Genomic DNA, 15,511 nt, shown 5'->3' on the forward strand with positions numbered 1-15,511 from the left:
CATACTTTTAAAAGCTACTTGAGGTGATCTGGGAAATTACAAACCAGTAGAACTTACACTGGCACCTTGCAAACTTCTTTAAATTAAAATAAGAAATATAACAATAAAGAATTTAGTCTAATCATTATTCCCTAAAAAATAACAATAATTCCTCCCCAAAAGGTCATGTGATATTGATCTCTTGGTACTGCTTAGCCTTCTAAAAGGTCATGAAACTGGACAACAATTTCCACAGTTGTCAAAAGGCTGCAGATAGTGTCCTTAACCAGAAAACAATGCAGAAACTGAAGAGACACAGAATAAGAGAAAATACCTCCACTGATTAAAAGTTATGGTAGGAAAAAAAAGGGTATGATTAACTGTCAACAAACTGAAAAACTGAATTCTAACAGACTTCAAAAATTCCCAGTAGGATCTTCAAGAAACTGAAAAGCATTTTTAAAACAGGATTGGAGATAGGGGAGCACAGTCCGCTTTCAATAGTGATTTTGACATTCTGAAGATAGTGTCACCACAAGCAATGGCACTTAGGCTGAGGTCACAATATCCCAGTGTACATCTGATAAAGTTTGCTTTATTTCTTAAAGACCTAAAGAGTTAAACATGGGACAAAGTAATTTGGTCTAGCAAGTTTAGCAAGGATCTTTAAACAGACCTAAACAAACTTGGTGAAAGAGCAAGATGATGGCCATGTGCGAAGTTGACAAATTCAACGTAGTTTCCACTAGGAAAAAAAGAAGTATAGTTGCTTATGCACATCAGGATAATCTAAATTTACAGCAGGAATTCTAGGAAGAGAACTGTGGATCCCTATAACTAACTGTATACGAATTGTTGATGAATACAATTGTTAAAATAAAAAAGCCCCATGAGAGATCCTATATGCTTATGAGCTTGAATCTGACATGAAGAGTCACAGCTCAATTTCTCTTTAAAAGATAACTTTACAAGATTCTGTTGATAAAAATATCCTGCCTAAATTTCCAGAATCATTTCTGAATAATAACTGCAATGAGCAGTGACAACAAGGCTCTAGGGCATACGTACCATGATTATATAACCATAGATTGACGAGAACTAAAAAAAAAAAAAAGACAGCATCATTTCCATGGATGGTATAAAAATACTCACTTAAATATCACTTGATAGTGTTGTAGGTAGTCTTGTAATTGGTTGATGAATAAAAAATTTTCTAAATATGCATCTAAGAAAGTTTGTAAGTGAGAACCGAAAGGTTTTCAGATTTTTTTTTTTAAATGAAAGGTGCTTGCACTCTCGAAACTCCCAAAAGGTTCTGTTGATTCTTCAAGAATCTTGAAAATACTTTGTACCAAATTCTCAAACTCTCTAGTTTAAGTAAGCTTTTTTTTGGTATCATCCAAGATGCTTAATTATTTCAGAAGCAGCAATATTGGCAGATTAAACTTGATCTTCTGTGTCTTTGATACCAGGCTTAATTTCATTTATAATAGCCATTCATAGCTTCATGGCATACTGACAGACTTTCCTTTATAATCATTGCTGGAACTATAGACAATATTACTTCTTTCTACTCCCTGCTAAGGAAGAAGAAGAAAAAGCAAAAATGAGAAATATTGAATTGAAACTTGGACTCTAAAGGTGTCTCTAGCAAGCAGGATAACAACCAATTATAGTTTTAATTAGGAATGTAAAGCTGCCAATTAAAAGGCAAACTGATGGTTTTAATAGGTTTGGCTATTTCTAAATCTGATTTTATTTGAGACAGACTTTATATAATCTTTTTTCTGAAATTCAGCTAATTTTACATAGCAATTAATTCAATATTTGAACTCATGTTTGAAAATACATTTGAATACATTTAAATCAAGAAAATAAGTTAAGATTCCTACACTAGTGCAAAACTATCTTCATTATTTACTGTATGATCACACTGAATTGTTAAAGGAATGATAAAGACTGTATATTAAAGCCAAGAATTCAAAAATATTATCACAACTGCAAGAGTTAAATTTGTATGTACAACCTTGATTTGCTATTCCATTGTGTATTAATTATGATCATGATGCCAACATCATATCAAAGAATCCAGATATGCAATATAATTACCCAGGGTTGGAGCTCTAAAACACAAGGTAATAGTCTTTCACTGCCCGTCCTCTGTCAAAGCACAGACCTTGCAAAACTAAGAGCTGATGATCACACCAGTGAAGTTTTAAATATGGGAAATATCAGAAGCGAGGACAGATAACATACTCTTGCTTAACTACTGATTGCTTATCTTTGCAAACTCAGAGATCTGTTTATACAGGTCTATAGTGTGAACCTCATCTAGCTGTGCTTAAAGACAAATCGGTAGCCAGACAACCCTTAGGCATCAGTGGAAGTCTCATTTCTGGATAGCAAAGATGACACCAAGCACACAGACTGTGAACATTATTTCTGACGGTCTCCATCATTCACATGTTTCACCTGCCCTGTTAGAAACTGCACCACATTATCAGAACTGCTGGAAGAGAGCTTTTATGATTTCTCAGTTGCCAACTTTCAGGATCCTAAACTAAGGAAGTAGAAGAGATCTTTAAATTATTCAGTATCAATGGAATCAGTGGCAACAGTTTTGGTAACTTTTCCCCTTACAAATTAATTTAGCTGTACCTGATACCCCTCTAGAAAAAACAGAACAACTTCTAGTCCCTTTCATAAGTTTCAAACATGCTAGGGCAGCCAGGGCAGACACTTTGATTCCTCTACTTTAGAAGGCAACCAACTAGACTGTTTCAGGAAACCACCGAAATTTCCTCTTTTTCTCCTAATGCTATAACATCAATCTCACAGGATAGAAGATGGAAAAACAAAGAATGCTGTAGTTCAAAGAGGCTGCATTTCATTCTTTCATCCTCATTTCCTCTAAGTGGAATGTCTGTGCTTCTTCCTTTCTATACAGCACCCAGCATGGCAAACTAGACAAGGCCCCTGCTACAGCTCTTGCTCACCAGGACCAGAAGCATAAGGTTGGTGAAGAATCCTGACAGTAGCAGAAGCAAAGTTGGAGAGGTGTGGGGCCAGAACTGATGCAGGACTAACGCAAAATGAATTAACTGAACATGCAGACCTAGTTGTACCATATGCTATTAACCCTTGCTTCAGAGTTTCATTGGCTAGGATAGGAACTTAGAAGGAAAATACTCACTCTTAATAGAATGCCTCTTAGTATATTTCTTTGAAGCCCTAGAAATGGCTATGGTAAGCTAAAATAGGCAAGCCCTGGCACTGGCTAGCTAAAATAGACAAGTAAGGTACAACATTCCACCTGCCTGCTCAGAATTAAATTAACTATTGGATTTGAAGTCAGGAGAGAATTATTCCTCTAAACAAAACTGGTAAGGACTCTTAGTGTTTTTCAGTCCTCTCTTGCAGCGTAAGTTGTAGCCTACTTCCAGGAATATGTAGCATATAGCATTATTTATATTCCTTTAAAAATAATTTAAACATTTTTTTTTAAACAACTGGAAAATGTCTCAAGTCCTTAAGTTGTTCAGCAGCCCTGAAAATTACACTGTTTTCTTATTGCAGATATTGATTTCTCTGTGATTTAATTTACTCCTAAAAGAAATTGAGAAAGCTGCTTTGCTGTAGTAAAAACTGCCAGCCTAATGAAGTGATTCTTCTACTTCTACTTTCAAGTACAAAAGAATGATCTCTCAATTGAAACTGAAGGCACCTATAAAATGAAATAGTTTTTCATTGATTATTTCCCTTCATTTGAGGGTTGCAATGCTAGCAACCCTAAGCTACAAACTTTAGGAGCATAGGAGAAGACATTCTTAGGGATGATCCTCACAAGAGAATTTGCTTCTCCTGTTGTTTCAGAAAAAAATTGAGTTTCTAGCTTTGTTTTCTTTTTAGCTGGGACATCCACCTTGAGGAAGTTGGCAGCTTGAAAAGCTTATGGTCCTGATGATGGTTTTCGTTTAGGTGAGTTATCTTTACAGTAATTTTATGTCCATTTTTATATGAAATTTTATTTTAATTGACAAATACGTGTTCAAGAATGGCTATTTCTTCACTTTATACAAACCACACACTGTGGAGGCATGATCAAAATGCATAGGATAATTCACAGATGTTTCTTAACAGTGCTCAACTCTCAGTTGTGAATGTATTTAAGGACCTCCTTTTTCTATAGCTCTGGAGAATATAATTCTGGTATTCTTAATCTTAAAGGAATTTTATGACCATGCATTACATTTTATAAGACTTCTTGACACTGGTAGGTGCTTTTCCATTTTACAGATATGAACAGCAGGAACCAAGTTAAAGGCTTTATTTATTAAAGGCCAAAGGACTTGAAAAGACAAGTCTCAGGCCTTGCTAAAGATGAAAAAACTTTTATCTCCAAAAGTTCTGATTAGCCAATTCTAAGTCTGCAGGTGCCTCTCTCCGTCAGACACCTTCTTGTACGAATAAAAGGTGTACTTATGTCGTGGTTTAACCCCAGCCAGCAACTAAGCACCACACAGCCGCTCACTCACTCCCCCCATCCAGTGGGATTGGGGAGAAAATCAGGAAAAAAAAGTAAAACTCCTGGGTTGAGATAAGAACGGTTTAATAGAACAGAAAAGAAGAAACTAATAATGATAATGATAACACTAATAAAATGACAACAGCAATAATAATGACAGGATTGGAATGTACAAATGATGCGCAGGGCAATAGCTCACCACCTGCCGACCAACACCCCGCCAGTCCCCGAGCGGCGATTCCCCGCCCCCCCCTTCCTGGTTCCTATACTGGATGGGACGTCCCATGGTATGGAATACACTGTTGGCCAGTTTGGGTCAGGTGCCCTGGTTGTGTCCTGTGCCAACTTCTTGTGCCCCTCCAGCTTTCTCGCTGGCTGGGCATGAAAAGCTGAAAAATCCTTGACTATAGTCTAAACATTACTGAGCACCAACTGAAAACATCGGTGTTATCAACATTCTTCGCATACTGAACTCAAAACATAGCACTGTACCAGCTACTAGGAAGACAGTTAACTCTATCCCAGCTGAAACCAGGACAACTTACAAAGCATGCAAAACCTGCCCCATTAACAGGTCAGCATTTCTTACACCTAAAAATAATGAGGAAACAAAAACGAACAGTTAACTCTGCTTAAAATAAAAGTGCTATGAGCACAATGTCCTGACCAGACCCTTCTCAGAATAACAGTAACTCTTGATCCTTTCAGTTCAGAAGGGCAGGACATGGAGGTCTGGGGGAGAAGGCAAGACTCGTTAATTAAGACATGGAACAAGCAATCATGGCTAGCAGGTTTTCACCTGGGATAGAGAGGTCTTAGATTCCAGCCCCTGTAGCTAGACAGAAATAGGTCTCTCTTCACAACGCTAAAAGAATCCCAGTGTGTGTATGTACTTATGTACTTTGGGTTTACCTTTTTGCTAGATATTAGTTTTCCTTAGTTATTTGGAGAAATACCAATGCTCTCTCCCACCAAGAGTATTTGCCAGATAAAAGCAAAAGGAGAAAAGAGTCAAAATAAATACGTGCATAGTATGACTACAAATTTCTTTGTTTTAAGGATGTTTGCCAAATTTAGGTCATGGATATTTGTCTAAAAAAGATAATTAGCTGACTGAAAAGGAGGGCAAATTGATGTGCATTACCTCCTATGCATGACAACACTTCTGTTGATGACATTTTTGAACAAAAAAGGTAGGGAAAGCTCTAAAGCTCACACAAAGTCTAATTAAGACACAATACTTTTTTGGAATGGTTGTCTATCACCGCTAGTCATCATTTCAATATCACAGTAAGTTGTTTTTTCTATTAAACTTGATAAAATTCTTGCAACAAACATCCAGAAGGCATTTTTTTCAGATAATGATCATAAATGCAGTCATCAGCTCCAATTAAAATGCTGCCAGATCCAGCCACCTGTATGCCATTTTTATGTGCATCTCCAAATATATGAAAATCTATTTTTTCTTAGTAATTTGTTTGCAGATATCTGATTCCTTTTTTACCTCCTGGATAAACACCAATTTAAAATGAAGGAAGCCTATTAGATTTAACTGTAACATATTTAACCTGCTTACTTAAAAAGCATGAAAGAGGCTTGGGAGACCAATGGACCCAAATTTATGCATATATGCAGAGACCCAATATGTGTGTGTGTGTATATATATATATATATGAATGCACAGATAACGAGATGCATAATAATCTCAGTATAGATTTAAAATTCCCCAAACTCTGGTTCTGTCAGAGTTAATCATACAGGTAAATTTTATTATTTTTATATATTTTATAATTTTTTTATTCTTGTAGATTGACAATAAATTAATTTTGGTAATAACCTATTTAGATATCTATGCATATAAAAATACATATATGTATGTATTGATTCCCAGAGGGATTTTTAAAAGAACTTATGTTAGGAGTACTGACTCTCAGTCAGGTTTGTGTTCCTGAATCACTCAAGTGCTCTGGAAAAATCCCAAATATATTCCACAATGAGGTAAAGATGAAATGCATCAATGATTCTTCCAAGTCAAACAACAGAACTTTGGTTTTATGATCTTGTCTGTGCTTCCCCCATTCCATCTGCCCAATAAATCACACAGAGTAAACAGCATGGAACACAGTTGGCTTATTTTAAGGATAAAGATCTACTGAAACCATGTTTAGATTAAGAGACAGCAGTTCCAGGGAGAGTAAATCTGTCACACTTTATATTTAGATGTTATGCCATCCTTCTCACAGACAAAAACCTCAAGTTATATTCTCTTCTTTTCTTTTAAAGTACATCCAACCTGATGTCAAACATTCTTTACCACATTTCCTTTAACTACTGTAAAATTCCATACCTCCTCAGAACTCTGCAGGCGACCATTTAATTAGTGCTATTTGTTTTCTTTGCCTGATTTTTTTCTAGAGCACACAGACTCAATTCGATTTCCCGGTAATGTAGTCTCTCTGTGTACCTCAGCTGCTGAGGATCCATGCTATTCAATAGAGCGATCTTAGGTTTAGATTTCACCTTCCCCTTTACTTGGGATAGTAACTCTGGAATCAAATATATGATTATTGGCTGTTTCATAGAAAGAACTGATATAATCTTATAGAATCATTTAGGTTGGAAAAGACCCTTAAGATCATCAAGTCCAACCATTAACCTATCACTACCAAGTCTACCACTAAACCACGTCCCTAAGTTCCACATCTACATGTCTTTTAAATACCCCCAGGGATGGTGACTCAACTACTTCCCATAAGCCTGTTCCAGTGCTTGACAACACTTTCGGTGAAGAATTTTTTCCTAATATCCAATCTAACCCCAGCCCCCCACCCCAGTGCAACTTGAGGCTGTTTCCTCTCATCGTGTCACTTGTTACTTGGGAAAAGAGACTGACACCAACCTTGCTACAACCTCCTTTCAGGTAGTTGTAGAGAGTGATAAGGTCTCCCCTCAGCCTCCTTTTCTCCAGGCTGAACAACCCCAGTTCCCTCAGCTGCTCCTCATAAGACTTGTTTTCTAGACCCTTCATGAGCTTTGTTGCTCTTTGGACGTGCTCCAGCACCTCAATGTCTTTCTTCTAGCGAGGGGGCCCAAAACTGAACACAGTATTCGAGGTGTGGTCACACCAGTGCCGAGTACAGGGGGAAAATCACATCCCTAGTGCTGCTGGCCACGCTGTTTCTGATACAAACCAGGATGCCATTGGCCTTCTTGAAGCCACGTTTTGTTTTTCACAAGATGTACCTATTAAAATAAGTATTGCTATACTGTATTTGACATTCAAAAATCACCCTTGCTATCAAAGCATTGGAAAAAACACATAAAACAGGCCAGAAAAATGATTCCAAACATGAACCTAAACCAGACTCTGTTGATCAGAGCTTGTAGAATTTTTGTGATTAGAAAATGGCTTTACTTGAAGAAGATTTTTTAAATGTAAGCAAAAGATAGGCTATCTTCTATACCACTCAAAATTGAAAGACTGTTTCTACATTTTGTAGCAAATTTCATAGACAACTTCATCCTGCCATAGCTGGACTTCTGGGATGCAATTTCATGTAGTAAGACAAATCAATCTAATAACCTGCTACTTACTGCCGAAATTTCTGTTTGTCCTCTATCTCCTGCTCTGCACCCCCTCCAGTTTCCTTGTGCATCACTCTGACTAGCACCAGATAATTCAGTTCACTAATCTGGCAAGAAAGTAACACAACAAAAAAGAACTAGTATTTTGCCAAGTTAGTGAATTGGATTGCTTACAGAAATATCTGATGAGCACTAGAGTCAGAGCAAGGAAAGTGTCAGGACCATGCAGCTAAGCAAAAGGTGGGGACAGAGCAACACTTCCACATGCTAGTGAATCAGAATAATTTTGTTTGCTTAGGTATAAAATGGCTACTATATTATCTGATAACATTGGAATACAGCAAGCTGTTGCATCTATTAGAAAGGCCTTGCATGTGTTGTGGACGGCTTACTTTTTTGCTCAAGCAAGAAACTGAAAGTGAAGATTTGCATGCCCCTTAACCTGCATCCATGACAAATGAAGCCTGTAGGTCTAAAGAATATATATTAATGACAACAATAGACAACACTAAAACACGTCCAAAGACATATTACTAATTTAAGCCTGTTTGATGATGGATAAACAGTCAGTGGTGTGGAGGCCATTCTGGACCCAGTAAGTTGGTTTCTTTACACTGGATTTAAGACAAACTTTCTCTCATTTTTAATAAGCAAAGATTATAATACATACAGAAGAGTCTCTTTCAGAATTTCTTACTGCAGCTGACCACCAAATAATCAGCAGTTCAATACAAAAATACGTAGATGCTCTATTCTATATGTCTGAAGTAGGTGGCAGTACTGGCAAAGCACATTTTGATGTGATGAAAGAAGTCCAAAGGAAAGGACTCAGTGACTCCAGAAAGTACCTCAAATGAATTTTGACAAGCATTTGTGAGCTGAATAAATGACAATACAGAAATATGCATCCTGAAATCTGACAGCAACATGCCACTTCTTCAGATCTAATACTGGAATAATCATTGCTAACAACACTGATTTTGATCTATTTATTCAGTTCGAGAAAGTGACAAACCCCCAGACTTCTCTTTTTCCTCCGAAATGAGGAACAGACTTAAGTCTGACCAAGTCTTGTAATTTCTTGCCCCCTTGTATGGTAATACAGAACCTTCTCTGATAGTAACCAGAGACTGCACACTTCATTTTATTGTGTGTAATGTCAGAAGGTTCTCCAGACTGGGACTAGAGAAGAAGGATATGGAGATGATAAGAAAAGGAATTCAATTTCATAGCCTCTCTTCATCTGAATGTGTTTGCCTGAAGCAAGATAGTCCAGGTAGAGTGGTATCAAGCAATGATCTGAGCAATGATCAAAGGTATGGAGCTGAGAACAGGCTTCAAATAGGAAAAAAGTCCTCAGAGGGGAAATAAAGTTCGCAGTGTTTACGACAAAGGAAAAGAATGACCAGATGCCATGGCAATTGTTTCAAGAGTAGGTTTTTCACCCTTTAATTGCAGATTTTCTTAGCTTGTGTTGGTAATGGGAAGATACTCTTTCATCAATGACTTGCAGCACTCTCATTCTGTGGGCTGGAGCATAGCTGTCCCTATGAGGATCCGGTACCCAGCAGTCATCAGTGTAGGTAAAATCTACATTGTTGTTTGAAGTTCCTTGAGAATCCCACAGAGACTGCTAGGATCAGTAGAGCATAGCAACAGCAATTCCCATTGCTATAGAAGCTATAGCAGTTGCATCTAAAGCAGCCTGAAAAGAAATCTAGGAGAAGACAAATTGACTGTCATACCAAAATGAACTTTCATTTATCTCTCTACTTTAATGGCAGCTCATGAATAATATACTCTATTTCAGGCCAATTTAGCATAGTCAATTTTAGTACTGCTGCTGGATCATTTGAAATGATCACCTGAAGGCGTGATGTTAAACATTAATTCGTAACACAGGGGTACATGCTTCATTTTCTTTGAAAACAAGCTTGTCTTTTGAGACCTGTTAACTTGTGACCAATAGAAGTATCAATACTTTGTGGATCTTTTAGAAAGACAGGGAAGCAACAATACCATTATGCAACTTAGACTGGTCACAGGAAAACTTGTTCTACATCATTACATGAATACTATACATAAATTCTGTCTTGCTATGCCTTTGGGTTGCCCAGCACAACAGTCTGATCCAAACCAGGCCCTTTTGCTGCTACCAATAAATAAACAAATAAATAATTGGGTGCATTTCTCTGACAGTAGCCAAATAGTTTGTCCTTTCACTCCATCCACAGTACTGCTTAGCAGCACCAGCCAAACACAATGCATGTGTACAACAAATTCTCTCTTTCTCTTACCCAACACATTCATGACAGAATGAAATTGTGCAGCTCTGTTAAAAAGTATTTTTATAGGATACTGTGGAAGACTCAGAGCCACTAAAATCTATAATTTTTCAGTTTGCTTAAAAGAATTCCTTTATGAATTGTATTTTCAGATATAATACTAAATCTGTCTTGAACTTTATTTCCCAATTTCAACAATTAGAAATAGTTGTAGCAAGACTGGCTTAAACGAGTGGTGTTCCATGCATGGTCCCCAGCCCCATTTCACTGATTACTGTTCAGCCTTGTGTACAAATGCAAAGTTATTAGTCCACAACTAGGCTTTTTACAAAATATGTTCTGTGAACCTTGGAGAGCCAAGTGGAGAAGCCTTAGTTAAAATGAATAAATAAGTAATTCCTTTTATGGCACCCTCTGTCTTCAAAGGACAGCTTCCATTAACTCAGTGCTCAATTAAGCAAACCAGGCTCTGTGTGCCTAAGCTGAGAAGCACTTATGTTATGACATGACATGTCTTTAAAACCCCATAAATTCCATGGTAATCTTGATGCTCTTGTTTGATTCAGATACTAGAACTCATAGAAAACTTTCTGTGAATGAGGTAGGGGTTTGTTACTAAAACTGGAGAAGAGAGATTACAGGGAAGGGTGCTTTGAAAAAACATTCTTCCCCCTTCTTCCTCTCACCCTTTATAATCCATTTCCACATAAGTTATAGAGAGAGTTTTATATAAGGTTAGGGAGAGAGCTAATTTTCCACTGCATGTTCCATTCCTGTGGCAGAGGACATTTCAGGTTTAACTTAACTTCTACATGAACCTGTATTAATTCAGGCTCCATACCTGCATATTTCTCAAAGGAGGGATTTATAAAGGTATACGATGCCTACCCGGTAACAGCACTGCTCCTGCAAAAGCGAGGTTGCTAAGATGGAAAGAAGAGGTGGGCTCAGGAGTCAATCTTCTGCAAGGTCTTTTTCCTACATTACCCATGAAATTCCCAATAACCCCACTTATAGAAGATATCAGTGAAGTTTCCAGAGACAAAGCTCCGGCTCTCTAACCTTGCATACCTCCCAAAAGAAGAAAGCATGACTACTAGACATGCACTTCCCCAGAAGCGCACAAATTCAAGGGGATTTTCCAATTTGTAATCGAACAGAATACATTCAATCTACTTCATATAGGTAAATATTAACAGAAGAACTATCAAAGCAAAGCTTGTTGCATAACGAGAGGTTTGGTTGAGTCTTGTGAGAAGTTCTGGATCAGATAGAAAATGAGACTTATGAAAATGCAACTGTTCAGAACAAGAGCACACAAAACCAAAGGAAACAAAGTTTTAGTCATGTTACATGAAGCACAGACTGGTTATCCAGGAGGAGATTTTTTTCTTTACTTTGTAACCTGCCTTTCGGTTCATCAGGTTTATAGTTACCTTGGGAACAATGGTAGCAAAAGAACCAGAAAAGATTAGATTGGTATTTTATACAGCATTGTCCCCTACTTTAAACCCAGAATTTATTTAGCTACAAAAAGGTTGTAAAAAACATTGGTTTATTACTTCCATATCCTGTAACTTTTAAGCCTTCCTGAAATATTCTTTCTTCTTTTTTTCCTTACTGTATATGTATTTTCACCAAATTGGAATACATTTGAACCACGACAAACTAAGAAAATTATGCAGAGAAACATTTTGAAATATACCACGTTTAAATATTCTCAGATTTTTTTAAAAAAAATCAAAGTTTTCAAATTTTCATTACATTTCTATGCAATTTATTCTGTGTAGACTTCTAACTTAAAATACCTACTGTATAAAAAAGTACATAAAGTGCTGGCACTGATGTACCTTTATAATTAATGAAGAGAAATGGGCACTTTTAGAGTGTTTCACCCTCTCTTCCAGGAAAAGATGAATTCTGCCCTAAAATTACTTATTTCCTACCATTCACTTGGAAGAGTCTAAACAATATGTCATACATAGGTATCTCAGTGAAGTCATCTACAGTTGGCTAGCTGCATTGCAGCAATTAATTTCTTTATTGCTAGCACAACAGTCACGACTTCCTCATTACCACTGTGTAGTCTACCTTTACATATTGAAAAGTGTCTAATTTTCATGCTGAAAACCAAAAATTAATTCTGCTTTAAGTTAACCAATATATGCCAAAACCATATGCCAAAAACTCAATCAAAAATTTTTCTTTGGACATCTTACAGACCTAATGGCAATTCCTCAAGAGCACATCCTTTTCCAGTCCATCTAGTAAAGCAAAAAAGAAGTAGAACGTAACAACATAAACTGTAACCTTACCTGAGTGCTTGTAGAAGATGATTCACATCACTGTATTACAAATACATAGAAATGGTGTAAATTCTGAATGAGAAAGGATACATTCGTATGGCTCCTGTTCTTGTTCCAATTGCCAGAATTTTCTGAACCGGGTCAAAAGCTAAGGCAGTGGGTAGATAAGGAAAACCATGGCGAACCGTCTGAAACAGAACAAATGAGCAAAGTGATTGAACTGTAACCACAGATAACAGCATGTATGCTTTATGTTATACATAGAGGAAGACAATCTGTATTTTGCTATATGTTGTAGTACTGCAATACATTTCAGGAAAAGTATTTAAAAAGATACAGTATTTTGAATACAGAGGTGAATTTCACTCACGTCAATTTCTACATATGCTCTTTACCCAGTAATATTTTAAATGATTTTGTTGTAACAAAGTAGATTGCAAAGTATATGCCAATATACAACTGGTAGGTATTGCTTATATGGTATACGGAAAGATAACCTTAATATGCAAGGCAGCTGAACTGTAAATTGAAAAAAAGACACATAATATGCTTTTAAAACACTGTCACAAATAACCTCAGCCTCAACAGATCAGCTTCAGCAGAAAGAAATGGAACACGTCCAGGGGAAGAGTTCCAATAAACCAATAAACTGAATTGAGTCTACGAGGTAAAAAACCTTAATATCAATTTAAAAAACAAAGATGCCAGAGAAGTTGTTCTCAAAACGAGCAACTGAACCACTCACCTTTTCTTAATCTTTATTTATAATACTACGCTTTTAATTCCAATTTTTGCAGAGATACCTTGGGGAATAAATGAACTGAGCATGATGCAATGCATCCTTGAATTTGAAGACTGCCTCAAATAATATTTTAAGTTATCTTAAACTGGATGTTATGACCAATATGACCTGCCTGATTCTTATGAGGAAGAATCTGATGAGGGAGCACACTAACATAAGAAAAAAATTGAAAATAACTAGACTAGACTATACAAATACACATAAAAATGAACTGGAATTAATTTTGTATGTATGACTGCTTACCTAAAATTGGGTAGAAAATAATATTTTTTTTAGTATAATAACAATAATGCTTTATAATATATAATATTAAACTCTAGGATTGACTCTCTTTTTAGTATATGGTTGGGATTGGAGAGGAAGTATTCTGAACTGAATGAAATTTAACTTTTCAAGGTATTTTTGTCTTCCTTGAAATTACCTTGTTCATGAACCATGTCTGCTGAAGCATTCAGCAGGCCCTATGGAACAACTTCAACAAAAGGGATTCCTTAATTGCAGACCTGTTGAGTAAAAGGCAGCTGATGATTTGTACAGCTGTATCACTCCAACTCTTCCATTACAGCTGGAAACACTTGAACTGATATTCACAAGTAGTTTGGGAACAACCAAATCTATCTTTTTCAGCAAATAACCACTTCCTTGAAAGAAGTCTTACTCATCTCATATCTTAATTGTTGCTGATAAGGGATGTCTTTTAAAAGAATATCTAATTATTAGTTTCTAAACTGCAAAAATCCAGAAACATATGCTACTTCAGTAAGCTGTAGAAAAGCAACTTATTTTTTACATTAAAGTAGACATTTATCAAAGATCTCCACAACTCTGTTTCTGGTTTGGATTGCTTTGTGGTTTGTTGGGTTTTGGTTTTTTTTAACCTTCTCATCTTCTCAAGTGGTAGATTACTCAAATACAATTTTTTTTATTCTGACATCTAAGCTGGAACTAGACTTACATACCATAGAAATGGTTTTACCTCTCATGTCACAAAAACATCAGAAATTATGAATTGTAGTATTGAATGTAGTGTGTTGAATGTTTGGCTTAACTGCATTACTAATTTTCTATTTTATTTGAGATTTCTGTATTCTTGTGAATAATGTTCTTCCTTATCTGAAAAAAGTATATTTCACAAATAATCTTTTTTAATTATTAATTTTTAGAAATCTTCTCTATAGTAAAGTCTGAATTTCTAGCAATTCCAGTCACAGTAAGTTTTTCTGATGTTTAGCTACGACTGAAGCTTTCAGTACTATTTTTTAGATCTAAGAATGCAAAGATCAATATTTTTAAAGACTTACTTGCATTATTGCCTATGTATTTAGCACCTGCTCTGTATTTTCAGTATTTCTGCAATCTGTAGCCAGACTTTTCATTTGGAAATTTTAATTGGGTCCTGTTATTGAGACAGAACTATGTTTTAGAAGCACAGTGATGTACATCTCTTCAGGATCATAGTACAGTAAAAATTCTTGAACTCTAGGATTGACTCAAAAGTGTTATTTCTATTTTGCAGCCATTTTCCAAATTTGAGTATTTACACAAACTCCAATCGGGAAGTTCTTGTGAATGCAAAATTCTGCCATTTGTAGAATAAAAACCCCAAATTGTTGAAGTCTACTGAACATCCAAGTAAATTACAAGTTTCAAGTAAAATATTTATATTTATTAGGGCTCTAAATAAAGGACAAAACCAGTTTGGAAGGAGAGCCAAGCTATACTGCATACAGTTAATGCAGAAAAAGATGACTGAGATTTTGGCACAAATTAAGAGTAGCCTCAGAAGTGATTCTGAAGATCAAGCCTGTTCAACAGAAGAACAGTGACAAGCTGTTAACACTTCAGACCCCCAGACTCTTCTCCTCAGCCTTGGTCCAACAAGCCTTCTACTTCCAAGGGCTGTGAGAAAAATTGACATGAAAAGCTAGCACTTGAAGTACATTTTTCAATTACGCATTGATAAAGCTAGTGTGAGCACACATATAAGAATGAGTAATGACTCTATAACTGTGCCTGGGCTTCCTTGGAG

The 15,511-nt window shown here is 36.3% G+C and overlaps 1 protein-coding gene across 5 annotated transcripts in view; it reads right to left on the minus strand.

The window, feature by feature from the left end:
• Nucleotides 1-15,511, minus strand: part of STXBP5L (syntaxin binding protein 5L) — a 195,273-nt gene that overhangs the window by 163,678 nt on the left and 16,084 nt on the right. For all 5 annotated transcript variants that reach the window (XM_049824541.1, XM_049824543.1, XM_049824542.1 and 2 more), the window contains one exon: nucleotides 12,771-12,868. In XM_049824541.1, the coding sequence (XP_049680498.1) occupies nucleotides 12,771-12,868 (98 nt within the window). The remainder of the gene's footprint in view (nucleotides 1-12,770; nucleotides 12,869-15,511) is intronic.

The sequence above is a fragment of the Accipiter gentilis genome, chromosome 21 (assembly GCF_929443795.1).
Source record: "Accipiter gentilis chromosome 21, bAccGen1.1, whole genome shotgun sequence".
Classification (NCBI taxonomy): Eukaryota; Metazoa; Chordata; class Aves; order Accipitriformes; family Accipitridae; genus Astur; species Astur gentilis.